At 44.8% G+C, this 14,128-nt stretch overlaps 1 protein-coding gene across 1 annotated transcript in view; it reads right to left on the bottom strand.

Annotated features, from left to right (window-relative positions):
- The window catches only part of NCAPH2 (non-SMC condensin II complex subunit H2), a 177,826-nt gene that overhangs the window by 80,210 nt on the left and 83,488 nt on the right, over positions 1-14,128 (bottom strand). The window contains exons 7-10 of the mRNA XM_069229446.1: positions 10,982-11,061; positions 9,664-9,818; positions 9,116-9,217; positions 4,346-4,455 (exon numbers count right to left, since the gene is read on the bottom strand). Coding sequence (XP_069085547.1) covers positions 4,346-4,455; positions 9,116-9,217; positions 9,664-9,818; positions 10,982-11,061 — 447 coding nt within the window. The remainder of the gene's footprint in view (positions 1-4,345; positions 4,456-9,115; positions 9,218-9,663; positions 9,819-10,981; positions 11,062-14,128) is intronic.

Raw genomic sequence — 14,128 nt, 5'->3', positions numbered from 1 at the left:
CCCCCTGTGCCCTGCCTGCACCGCTAGAGTGACCCCCGGGGTCCCTCCATTGATTCCTATAGACAACCCGACGCCTGCTTTGCACACTGCACCCGGCCGCCCCTGTGCCGCTGAGGGTGTGCTTTGTGTGCCGACTTGTGTCTCCTCCAGTGCTCTACAAAACCCCCCTGGTCTGCCCTCCGAAGACGCAGGTACTTACCTGTTGGCAGACTGGAACTGGAGCACCCCTGTTCTCCATAGGCGCCTATGTGTTTTGGGCCCTCCTTTGACCTCTGCACCTGACCGGCCCTGTGTTGCTGGTGGGGTGACTTTGGGGTTGCATTGAACCCCCAACGGTGGGCTGCCTATGCCCAGCAACTTGAACTTGTAAGTGCCTTACTTACCTGAAAAACTAACCAATACTTACCTCCCCCAGGAACTGTTGATTTTTGCACTGTGTCCACTTTTAAAATAGCTTATTGCCATTTTAACTAAAACTGTGTATGTTACTGCTCTAATTCAAGGTTCCTTACTTACCTGTGTGGAGTACCTTGCATTTTATGTATTTACTATATAAAAACTATTGGCCTGGAGTTAAGTCTTTGAGTGTGTGTTTCTCATTTATTGCCTGTGTGTGTACAACAAATGCTTAACACTACCCTCTGATAAGCCTATTGCTCGACCACACTACCACACAATAGAGCATTAGAATTATCTAATTTTGCCACTATCTTGCCTCTAAGGGGAACCCTTGGACTCTGGGCACACTATCTCTTATTGTGAGATAGTATATACAGAGCCAACTTCCTACAGCATGCAATTTGTATGAGGGTCCCTTAGGGTGGCATAATACATGCTGCAGCCCTTAGAGACCCTCTTTCACATCCATGCCCCAGGTACCAGGGGTACCATTTATTAGATACTTACAGGGGTGTTAAGGTGTATACCAACTGTTCACAATTAAACAATTTTAGAGAAAGAGCACTGGCGCCGGGGACCTGGCTAGGAGGGACCCAGTGGATATTCAGTCGCAAATCCTCAGTACCAGTGGCAAAACGTGGGCGTGGCCATGTCAAAAGGGGCACTTTCCTACAGAATGTGCATGCATCACACCCCACAGTAGATCATCTATTTTTGGGCCATCCCCCAATCACGGTCAATAAAGTTTGAGGAGACATATTTTATTTTGCCTGTTGTAAACAAATCCTAAATTACCAACAGTGAATGTTGGTAAGCCTAATTCAAAAGCCACTCATTCAGTTTGGTTGGTATAAAGTAAATTAACAGAAGTCATAAGTATGCCAAGCACACAAACAACGTAGTTTGAAAAGAAAGCTAAGAAGCCATGACAGTGAATTCAGTATGGTGGATTTGGGCGTTGCATATGCTCCTCTCTCTTCTATCAATGGATTGTTCTTGGCTGGGCATAGGGACATCTGTGTAAGCTGAGAAAGCCCTTGTTGTTTCTGTCAGGACAGACACATTTTATTTGGTGTACCACTGATAATATCAATGCCAATGTAACCAAAACAATCATAATGTTACTAGCTTGTCTACGAAAAGAAAATTTAATTCCTGAGTGCACTTATGTTCCTTTTTGTGAGTAACCCGGATGCAGGAATGGCATTTTGATAGTTGCTTGTCGTTAACACTTCTGATCCAGGAGCTCAAAATACCTAAAAACTGTCCTCTGCATGGTGATTTTGCATCTCATGCTCATAATCTTGTAGGGATCTGTGGCTCAGATAGGTTGCAGAGTTCTATTCTAATGCAAGAAATGTTGCGTTACAAGCAATATGTTCCTCTAGAGTGTCCAATGCTACAATGTTGAGTCTTTCTCTACAATTATTTTCATGGCGATCTGAAAACCGCCTGGCGCTGAAGCCACTGAGAACAAAGAGTTTTTGCTCATCTATGTTAAACGACCAAATCAAGCTGTTGAGATTCTTCAAGAGGTAGAACCAGGATCTTAGTGCAAAACCCTTAGATAAACAGAGAAAATATAAATATGGACCTTGTGACTGCAAAAAAGACACAACAGGCAGTGCTTTCGGGGTGAAAATGAGAAGTCATTAAATCAAGAGTACAGTGGCAGTGATTTAGAAGATAGAAAGTACTGAAATGGAACCAGTAGCTAAGGAACATATCTTCATGGACAAGAATCACAAGTGAAGCTGGTGGAAGCTTCCAAACATCCAATCAGCGAAGCAGAGAAAAATTGATTGGATCACAGAAGCACAATAGAATATTGGGGGACTACATACAAACTTCAGCCTCCTTTTGTTCAATGCCAATTAAATAAGATATTTACCTTAGGTAAAGCTTTTTCTGGCGGATACTCTTTCTAACCGCAAATTCCTTGCCTTGTGAATATCACCAGGTGCCAGACTGAATCCAAAAGATTTTAAGCACAGCCCCACCCCTAGAAAGGTGGGGTCGTGTGGTTCTGCGTTCCTCTCGTACTGTTCAGGAAGAGACAATTGGACCCACAAATACGCATCACCCCTGCATGCTGACGTCAATGTATTTCTTGCCTCTGTCTGCACCCTCAAAATAGAGTTTGACACTCAATAAGATGTGTTAGTGTGCACATTTCTAACTTGGGACCTTTTCAGATGGGGGAAAAAAAAAGACCATTCCAACGAAAAAGGAGGGGGGGGGGGGGCTGAGGAATCTGCGGCTGGAGAGAGTAGTCACCAGAAACAATGGTAATGAAGGTAAGTAACTTATTCTTCTGATGGATACTTCTAAACACAGAGTCCTCAACTTGTGAACAGATACCAAAGCAGTACCTCCCAAAGTGGTGGCTTTGTGGAGTGGTCTATATCAACAAATCCTGCAGGACCACATGGCCGAAACACCTTTTCTGTCGAACCTGGCAGTAGTGCCTCATAAATGCCTGCAATTACACCCGCTTTGTGGCCTGAGAGATATCCAGAACAGGCACTCTACATGACAACGCAGTAGTAGCAGTCTTGGTTCTGGTGGAATAAGCTCTTAGACCTCCTGAAAGCTGCTTCTTAGCCAGGGCCAAGCAGATCTTAAATTAGAGGACTATCCATCTTGATAAGGTGTTTTTTCTCCCCTGCCTTACCTTTCTTTGACCCCACAAAGACCTGGTAGTCTACCAGATGGTCAGACACGATCAATAAAATAAAACAAAACATGGTAACAGTGATGGACTGTCTGGCGTGAGATAGACTCACAACCTTCATCAAAAAGACAGCAAAAGACCTCAGCACCAGTTTGTCTAGAAAGAACGATGGCAGAAGGTGGCTGGATTGAAAGAGCATCAACACAACCACACAAAGGACCGTTCTGATGAGATAAACAATTTTCAGAGTCAGCATACTTAATCAGTAGCTGTGCATCAGTTCAAAGGGGGGTGCACATGGGAAAAATGAGGACCAAATGAAGATGCCACTATGGCATCACAAAAAGGTTGGTGGAAACATATGAGCTAAGACTTTATGAAAATCGCATTAAAACAGGTGATGTAAACAAGGACGGCTGGTGCAGCAAATGTAATATGGCCAAAAGGTTAAACAAAACTTTTAAAAGTGCCCACCACAAGTCCTTACTGGGCCAAAGACAAAACAAACAACAATAAATCAAACAGTTTAGCCTGTAATGGGTCTGTATTACGAGTGCCACACCAGGCCATAAACTTGTCCCAGTGCAAGGCAGAATCAGACTTTTTAGAAAGACGCCTTTCAGCAGGGATGACATCCACTAATTGAGAAGGGAGATCAAATGTAGTTAACTGCAGCTGCTCAGTCTCCACGAATGATGATTGCGCACGTCTAGGTGCAAACTCCTGCCCCGCTAGCGTGACCAAGGATGCTCTGGAAGTGGCGGTCTGATCGAGAAATGGATAAGCTAGCTCCGGAATCACATAGGAAGGCGTGAAATGAAAGGAACTGATGTCATCACCCAATAGTGCCCCTTATATGCAACTCAGACTGTCACTACTGAAGTGGAATGGCACCATCTACCAGCACATGGGGCCTGTGCTGTAAATTCCACCTGATCCATTCTGGTGACAGTGGATATTCTTGAGGTGAAGACTCGGCTGTTAGAAATATCCATTAGAAACATATTACATGGGTATAAGTGATGGGAAACAAGATGTAACACAAACCATATGTGTACTCTTTCCATTTTTTATGGACCTGAAAGATTGGGGAAAAAAACTGATGGACTGATAAATCACAAAAACAAAAGGATTCCATCTGATAATTAGCAAAATCTCAGATTTTTTTTAATAGTGTCTGACTTTGTAACAAGTGTGACAGAAAGTTTTGCGGCATGCAAGCTACAATAAACCATAAAAATTTATCTATCAGGTGTAGAGTTGATACATTACCTTTTGCCGCTCAATGTGCTCCTCGCACACAGGGTCCATCTCTACATCCAGTTCATGGTGCTCATCCAATGGTAGGAAATTACCTCCTTCACCACCACCATCTTCATTAACTGAATCAAACCCAATGAAATGATAAGCAGAGACAACTAAGTCAGTCGCAGGTAGAATTGAGACATCTCTCTACCTGCCACAATTACGTACTTTGTGCAAGCAATACAGAGCTTAAAAACTACCTCTCTGTGCCTTTAAATCTCAGGCTCTTATATGTCTAAGTAATCTACCGCAAGAAGAAATTGTCACTTTAACCTTTAAAGCCTATCAGCCATAGAACCAAAGTTCGGTCATTAATGAGTTGGTGAAGCTCCCACAATCACCCACCAATAAATCCACTCTTAAATTTCTTAGAAGACACTAGGAGGGGAAGATGAAGTTTGATGATTTACACAGAGGTAGAGAGGCTGCCTGAGACTCGAGAGACAGTGGAGAAGAGAGAACAAACAATTTTCTGGCAAGTTTTCTTCACGATAGTGCCACTGGCATGAAGATGACTAGGATCAGAAAGTAATCAAGGAAGACACTGTAATTCTCATCTAAAATGAAAGTATTGATACTTAGATGTGAAAAATTCTATCTATCCACTCACAACATTTGTGAAAACCTGGATGGGCTACTAGCAACAAAAATGTGTCTCTTTGCATGTGGCAAGACATTCTACTTCAAAGAGGTTAGGCGTTGGAGTATATCTGCTTTTGCAGCCATTAATAAAATAATCCTTATGCAGCATGACATATTATACAGGAAAATATTTTTTTTTTAACTGCTGCCCACAAAAGCTAGTTCATATGTTGCCATTAATCAAAGGGAGAAAAGTGAAAAATATACTTTGCATCCCCATTTATGAAATAAAAGAAAAGTATTACTTCTTTGGCTTTAGAAGAAGTCTTTCAAAATTCATGACCTGTGTTGTTTGTTCTAATGCTTGATGAAGTACAATTCTCTGTGACTTCAATGTCATCAAACGCTCTTTGTTCAGACATGTAGTAAAAATAATCAAGGGCTTCATTGAAAAGGCTATCTTGCCAGGAACAGGTTTGAGTTTCTCAAAATAACAGGCAGATGTTTAAGTAAGGTTTTATTTATAAGATTCTTACACAGGAATGTCAAAAATACCCTGTACTCACTGACTGGTATAAGGGTGAAAATTATAGATGAATACGTATTGGCCAACGGTTTATTTAAAAAGAAAGTTGCTAAAAATGTGGGTAAATCTCATGAACAAAGAAAGGGATTAATCTAGTCATTGATTTGTCTACCAAAAACAAGGATAGAAGAAACCAATAAACAAACGGGTCTGTCTCCAATGTTCACTCTTGGGTTTTATATTATTGCCATTGGGCTAAATACAATTAATCATTAAGAATAGTAACACAATTATTTCTCGTCACTCTTCCAATTCCTTCATCTACTTCAGGTGCACTCCTCTCACCTAACTCTCACCCCACATTTCCACATCCTCTCACCACTTCATTTTTCAATAGCTCATCCCTTTTCCACCTTTTGCCAATTTCAAACTTACATCTGTAGCTCTCCACCAGTTTTGACCCACTGCTGTTGTGCTCCCACGGTTCTCTTTCCAAGTCTGCCAGTCTCCATTTTCTCATCACTCACTGTTTCTAGTCACCTCCTGTCATTGCCATTTCTACATTGTTTCCTGTGTCTCTCTCTTAGTTTTTTTGTCATTTACCATCCCTGCCAATTGTAGGGAACTAGGTTTGTTTTCCAGCGCCTCCCCCCCCCTTACTTTTTGCCTGGTATGCAAATTTGACTAAAGTGCACTGGGTCTCAGACAACCAGGTCCCCAGTGCCATTGTTCTTTCCCTAAACTGTACAATTGTTTCCCCAATTGGAAAATCATTTAGCACCCTCTGTAAGTCCCTAGTAAATGGCACCCCTGGTACCTAGGGCCTGAGATGTTAGAGGGTCCCTAAGGGCTGCAGCACAAATTGTGCCACCATAACGGACCCATCACCAAGCACATGACAGGCTATCATTGCAGGCTGCATGTCTTGGTGCAGACCAAAATGAAAACACGACATGTCACACATCCCTGTGTGCCATGTCCCCTAACACTGCATGCAATATATGTAAGTCACCCCTACAGCAGGCCCGACAGCCCTAAAGCATGGTGCATTATGATACATGTGAGGGCATATCTGCAAGAGCAGATTATGCTCCTGCTAGGTCTGTTTCAAGACACAGACCAGGGAAGCCATTTTCAATGTATGCGCTGGACACTATTCAATACGAGTTCCCCAGCTACAGGGTGGCTTAACTGAAAATAGGGATGTTTGGTATGAAACATCTCGTATTGATAGACCCACACTGATTCCAGTGATGGATTTATGAATACATGCACCCAGAGGACACCTTAGAGGTGCCCCCTGAAAACCTACCACAGCCTCTGGTGTGCTTGCTGAATGGTTTCTGCCAGCCTCCAACCCAAGACAGTTCTGCCCCCCAAGGGTGAGAGCCTTCTGCCCTCAGGAGGCCCAGAACTAAAGCCTGCCCAGGACGAAGGTGTAACAACCCATCCCACAGGATGACCTGCTGATTAGCCTTCTTAAGGTGGCAAGCCTCAAAGGTTTGCCGCCTTTGAAATGCAAATCTGCCTCTCCTCGCAGGAGAGGAAGTCACACCACCTCCCCCCATCCAGAGCCCACTTGGCACCTGGACAGGCTGGAAAATTAGCTAGACAGGTAGGTGTGCCACCTCCAGGCTAGTACCACCCCTACGGTGGGCTAAGCCAAAGTGAACTCGATTTTTCAGAGGTAGACATCTTAGAGATTGCAAACCTAGGAATTCCCACTTCCCACAGGAAGTGGTGATCTAGGGGGCGCAGTCGCCCCAAGGATCAGTTGCCCTTTTGGCTACTACCCTAAACTTCCCTAACACCCCTAAACTCAGTATTTAGGGGAGCCCTGGCACCGAAGAAGCATGTCTTGATGAGCTAAGAAGACCAAGGATCCTGAAGAGGCGCAAAAGCAGAAGAGAAGAAAAGAAGCAGCTGACCGGGTACCATCCCTGCTGGCCTGACTGCATCCCTTGTCGAAAATCTGCACCAAAGTAGGCTCGTCCTGCAGCGGTGTCTCCAGAAACCCGGGAAGAGTACCTGCCTTTGAAAGACTCAAGAGCTACCGTGAACAGAGGACCTGTTTTCCAGCAAAGTCCAAAGAAGGGACACTGAAGTGCCTGGAAACGCCAAAACCTGACACCTGAAGTCACCACTATACACGCCCTCTCCGACCCGAGTTGAAGTGGACCACGGGTGCCAACAAGGGTCCCCAACCCTCCACAGTGAGAGTCTATTGTGGTTTTACTCCTCCTGGACTCCCAGATGAGGCCTGCAGCCTCTGCACTCAGCCCCCTCTACCGCGACCGCTCCGGTAAGGAAAACCTGACACCTAAAGACACCTCTGCACACGTCGCCCATTGAGCAGTGGAGAGGCCTGAGCCTCGCTGTTGGTTGAAGCCGACTGCCCTCCTGGCCAGAGCATGCAGCCTCTCTGGGCAGTGACAGATCTCCATTAATATGCACTGGGCACCCAATGCTGTTTTGCACTCTGCACCCAGCCGCCACTGTGCCGCTGTACTGCTGGTGCTGCCTTGGACCTTACCCACTACTTACAATAACTCCTGGAGATTGGTCTTGTAAGTCGCTCTACTCTACCTGTTTGCAGACCTTGTTTTTCCTCCTATAAGATAACATTACAGTATCCACTTTTTAAATACTTGCTATTTTTATAAATTGGTGGATCTCCTTTTTGAGCGGTGTGTCTCATTTATTGACTATTGTGTCTATTTGGGGATATCTTGCATGCTCTGTGTTAAGTCTAAGGCTGCTCCACCAAATAGAGCACTTTAGGATTGCCTAGCAAGCCCTGCCTACTTACTGGGGGAACCCCTGGACCCTTTAAACGGTGTTGACATACCACATAAAGGGCCATCTTCCTACACCAAATTCATTTCTTTCAATTATGTGGGCGGATATGAAGTCTGAGGTTTTTTTGAGAGTATCTTAATGTCTCGCCTACATAACATTCTCTCAACATCACATTTTATTTACAGTTTACTGAGTATAAATTCTCTGTTCCCTGGACCGTTCTTATTTATTTAACATCTACTTGCGCTACCTCCATAGCATAGGAACCCATTTATCTGAAAGCAGAAAGGGAATCCTTAAATTGAGCAGGATAACTCAATACTTTATGTCAGATTTTTTCACTATGCCACTGCACCATTTCCATCTTGCTCCACATTCGTAGCTTAGTGAACAAGTGAGTGTTTTTTAAATCCTTCCTCAGATGACTTCAACACTTGCACAGACATCACAAGATCAGTTATCCTAAAACAGAGTATAAATTTGAGACTATTTTACAGACTTGCTATGCACAGTTAAATTCCACAACAACCATCTGCACCAGGCACTCTCTTTTTTTATACCTCCTACACCACAACACAAAGACAGGACCTAAGACTGTAACACAACACTGCAGCCATGTTATGTCATTGACATTAATATTCCAAGGCATTACCCAATCTGGTATGACAGCATCCATCCTTACAGACAACAATGCAGTCATAATATCTATGCAAGGCTGAAATCAAACAAATGACCTAACATACAACATTACTGCATTCTCTATGTCACTGCACCTTTGCCACCCTTCATTCACTTTTAAAAAAAACAGTGAATAAGCATGTGTTTCTTGCCTCCCTCCATAGATAAGTTCAGCGCTTGCACGGGCTCGGCACAGGGTGTCATCGCCAAAGGCCCTTCACCATTCTCCTCCTGTGCAGCATCAGTCGGTGCTTCTGTTAATGAAATCAGGTCGTGAGGTTCAGACTGGCAAAGAGAAGGGGGATTTATTTGCCATTGATACATCTAATGATACAAATTAGGCAAGAAAAAGGCAAGACTGCGAGAAGGCCCCTAGAGAAAACTAGATGAGGCAGCAAAACAAAAAGGCCATCAAGCAGGGTAAAAGAGGATAAGGAAAAGAGCAATTTATTGAGTCTTCCAGTTGTGGTGAAAGGTGCAATGAAGCAACTCCAGTGACAATTAAAAGACTCTGTAAAACATAACTTGATTGTTGGCAGCCAGAGCAACAGAACTTAAGGTAGAAAGTAGCAGTCTGAACCCAGTGAGCACTAAAACTAAGGGAATACATACAGAGCAACTGCTGTGACTGCACTCAGGAGCGAACTCTTACATGACGAGCCTAAACAGAAATGGGTAGGTAGCCCAGCAGATTACATACCTGGAACATTATAGTTCTTGTTGACGGGCTCTGTTGGACATTGAAAATCGGTGGGAGATATATCGGTCATCACCAGCATAAAGGCTCCAGATTTATGAGGCGTGCAACTGTTCATCCGGAAATCTTTCCTGCTGGCCAAGACCTCGCCTTTTCGACTACAACACGAACAGAGGAGTTATGAAAATAAAACAAATATACACTGACATTCACAATAACAAAACAAGTTAAAAATGTCCCCACCCAACAAAAAAACAAGCTTGCACAGCAATGAAACCAAATCCTGACATCAATCTCTATATCCTCTAAATCAAACTCACAATGCCTCCATCACACATCAAAGAACACCTAAGAACAAATCTTTAAAATACAAGTTTAAACATTGTCATCTTATTAGAGAACTAAAAGGAGTACAACAACCACTTCATTATAGTCACTAAGCTCATAGTAATACCACAAAAGCCCACAAACCATGTTCACACTACAACCGATGACAGAGTAAGTAAAGTAATGCACCACCCCATCAAAAAAACACAAAGCTCAAACATCAAAGCTTGATCTGTACCAACCCACCAGTTCATGCCCCAACCAAGGTATCACAGAAAACAAGCTCTCAAGTAACCCATTACACCGAAGATCTAAGCTTACACAGCCACCCACCCCGAAGATACCAATCACACACATCACCAACCGGAAAGGCACCAAGTTGATTGGCTTCTTTCGCACTGGAGACACCTCCTCATCTACGGAACGGAGCTCAAACTGCCATGTTCACTTTCAAAGAAAACTGTCTCTCAGTGCATGAGCAAATAAATAAGATCACGTTAGCATGATAGACACCACGTCCAAATTGTTACCAACACCATTAAATAATCCTAGCTTGAGTTGACATTCAACCAGTTACGGGAATCAAGCATGCACTCTCACTCGTACAGAGAAACAATCTCACACATCACCTGCTTCATCATAAAAATGTAAACCCCTTCAAGTCACAAACCAGTAACCTCACAAAAAATGCTAATCAAACTTGCATTGCAACCCACATGATTGTAGAAACCAGCTAAGATGCTGTAAACCCCATAAAGACAACAAACTCACTCAGCCACCCACCATGATGAAAAGCAAGCTCATGCATCTCCTACATCATTAAAGCAATCTAGTGCACTGACACTCTGCCACCTATTAACAAAAAAATTAAATCAACTACAAAAAGCTAGCTTTCACACAAGCCACACTCTCACTTGTCACATCAAAGAAATTACGTTCATTCATTTAAAAAGGGCATATTATCTACCCCATTAAAAAAAACTATGAAGTGTACCTGTACAACGGGTTGTTCTTCTTTTCTGCTTCCTCTGGGGGCACCAGTGTCATTGGGGTGAGCGGGATCACATTTACAACCTACAGTGAGTGAACATCACATTATGAACAAGTGAGATATGCATGAAATGGATGAAGTGGCTATAACTGTTACTTCACATTTGGAATTAAAATATACATTTTTATTGTCAAAATGCCAGGGAACAGATGTTAAATATAATAATACTTTTGCTCACTCAATAAAAAATTAATACACAGTAAATGGGTAACAAGAAGGGCTGATAAGGAAGTTTACTGAAAGATGTGAAAAGGAAACGCACAGAACACAAGATGCAGAAAAAGAGCTGTGACGACTGAATGCTGAAAATGGATTATAGAAAGTGCATTTAAGGAAAAGTGTCAAACGCAAAAATGAAATGGTGCAGTGTAGGGCCACAAGAAGCAGCATGAGGGATTTTGTTTGTATAACATACATACACAGTTGGTACATGTAAGGAAATGCCTCCTTGGCATGGTTACCCCCTGACTTTTTGTCTTTGCTGATGCTAAGTTTTGATTTGAAAGTGTGCTGAGGCCTGCTAACCAGGCCCCAGCGTTCCTTCCCTAACCTGTACTTTTGTTTCCACAATTGGCACACCCTGGCATCCAGGTAAGTCCCTTGTAACTGGTACCCCTGGTCCCAAGGGCCCTGATGCCAGGGAAGGTCTCTAAGGGCTGCAGCATGTCTTATGCCACCCTGGGGATCTCTCACTCAGCACAGACACACTGCTTGCCAGCTTGTGTGTGCTAGTGGGGATCGACATGGCACTCCCCTCTGGGTGCCATGCCAACCTCACACTGCCTATGAAGTATAGATAAGTCACCCCTCTAGCAGGCCTTACAGCCCTAAGGCAGGGTGCACTATACCATAGGTGAGGGCACAAGTGCATGAGCACTATGCCCCTACAGTGTCTAAGCAAAACCTTAGACATTGTAAGTGCAGGGTAGCCATAAGAGTATATGGTCTGGGAGTCTGTCATGCACGAACTCCACAGCACCATAATGGCTACACTGAAAACTGTGAAGTTTGGTATCAAACTTCTCAGCGCAATAAATGCACACTGATGCCAGTGTACATTTTATTGTAACATACACCCCAGAGAGCACCTTAGAGGTGCCCCCTGAAACCTTAACAGACTACCCGTGTAGGCTGACTAGTTTTAGCAGCCTGCCACACACCAGACATGTTGCTGGCCACATGGGGAGAGTGCCTTTGTCACTCTGTGGCTAGTAACAAGCCTGTACTGGGTGGAGATGCTTATCACCTCCCCCTGCAGGAACTGTAACACCTGGCGGTGAACCTCAAAGGCTCACCCCCTTTGTTACAGCACCCCAGGGCACTCCAGCTAGTGGAGTTGCCCGCCCCCCTCCGGCCCCACTTTTGGCGCAAGGCCGGAGGAGATAATGAGAAAAACAAGGAGGAGTCACTGGCCAGTCAGGCAGCCCCTAAGGTGTCCTGAGCTGAGGTGACTCTGACTTTTAGAAATGCTCCATCTTGCAGATGGAGGATTCCCCCAATAGGATTAGGGATGTGCCCCCCATCCCCTCAGGAAGGAGGCACAAAGAGGGTGTAGCCACCCTCAGGGCTAGTAGCCATTGGCTACTATCCCCCCAGACCTAAACACACCCCTAAATTCAGTATTTAGAGGCTCCCCAGAACCTAGGAACTCAGATTCCTGCAACCTAAGAAGAAGAGGACTGCTAAGCTGAAAAACCCTGCAGAGAAGACGGAGCCACCAACTGCTTTGGTCCCAGCTCTACCGGCCGGTCTCCCCCCGTTCTAAAGACACTGCTCCAGCGACGCTTTCCACAGGGACCAGCGACCTCTGAAGCCTCAGAGGACTGCCCTGCATCTAGAAGGACCAAGAACTCCTGAGGACAGCGGCTCTGTTCACCAAAGACTGCAACTTTGCAACAAAGAAGCAACTTTGAAACAACACGCGTTTCCCGCCGGAGGCACTCTGCACCCGACGCCCCCAGTCCGACTTGTGGAGAACAATCACTTCAGGGAGGACTCCCCGGCGACTGCGAGACCGTGAGTAGCCAGAGTTGACCCCCCTCAGCAACACCTGAAGAGGGAATCCCGAGGCTCCCCCTGACCGCGACTGCCTGCTTCTAAGAAACCCGACGCCTGGTAGGGACACTGCACCCGCAGCCCCCAGGACCTGGAGGATCCGACCTCCAGTGCAGGAGCGACCCCCAGGTGGCCCTCTCCCTTGCCCAGTTGGTGGCTACCCCAAGGAGCTCCCCCCCTTGCCTGCATCGCTGAAGAGACCCCTTGGTCTCCCATTGCTTTCTATTATAAACCCGACGCTTGTTTGCACACTGCACCCGGCCGCCCCCGTGCCGCTAAGGGTGTACTTTCTGTGTGGACTTGTGTCCCCCCCCCAGTGCCCTACGAAACCCCCCTGGTCTGCCCTCCGAAGACGCGGGTACTTACCTGCTGGCAGACTGGAACCGGGGCACCCCCTTCTCCATTGAAGCCTATGCGTTTTGGGCACCACTTTGACCTCTGCACCTGACCGGCCCTGAGCTGCTGGTGTGGTAACAACTTTGGGGTTGCTCTGAACCCCCAACGGTGGGCTACCTTGGACCCAAACTTGACCCCCGTAGGTGGTTTACTTACCTGCAAAAACTAACAAACTCTTACTTCCCCCAGGAACTGTTGAAAATTGCACTGTCTAGTTTTAAAATAGCTATATGTCATTTATGTGAAAACTGTATATGCTATTTTGCTAATTCAAAGTTCCTAAAGTACCTACCTGCAATACCTTTCATTTGAAGTATTACATGTAAATCTTGAACCTGTGGTTCTTAAAATAAACTAAGAAAAGATATTTTTCAATACAAAAACCTATTGGTCTGGAATTGTCTCTGAGTGTGTGTTCCTCATTTATTGCCTGTGTGTGTACAACAAATGCTTAACACTACTCCTTTGATAAGCCTACTGCTCGACCACACTACCACAAAATAGAGCATTAGAATTATCTCTTTTTGCCACTATCTTACCTCTAAGGGGAACCCTTGGACTCTGTGCATACTATTCCTTACTTTGAAATAGTGCATACAGAGCCAACTTCCTACAGTACAGAACGGCTTACTGCATACC

Source organism: Pleurodeles waltl, chromosome 4_1 (genome assembly GCF_031143425.1).
Source record: "Pleurodeles waltl isolate 20211129_DDA chromosome 4_1, aPleWal1.hap1.20221129, whole genome shotgun sequence".
In the NCBI taxonomy this organism is placed as follows: domain Eukaryota; kingdom Metazoa; phylum Chordata; class Amphibia; order Caudata; family Salamandridae; genus Pleurodeles; species Pleurodeles waltl.
Note: the sequence above shows the minus strand (reverse complement) of the source record. Positions and strands in the feature narration are given on the sequence as shown.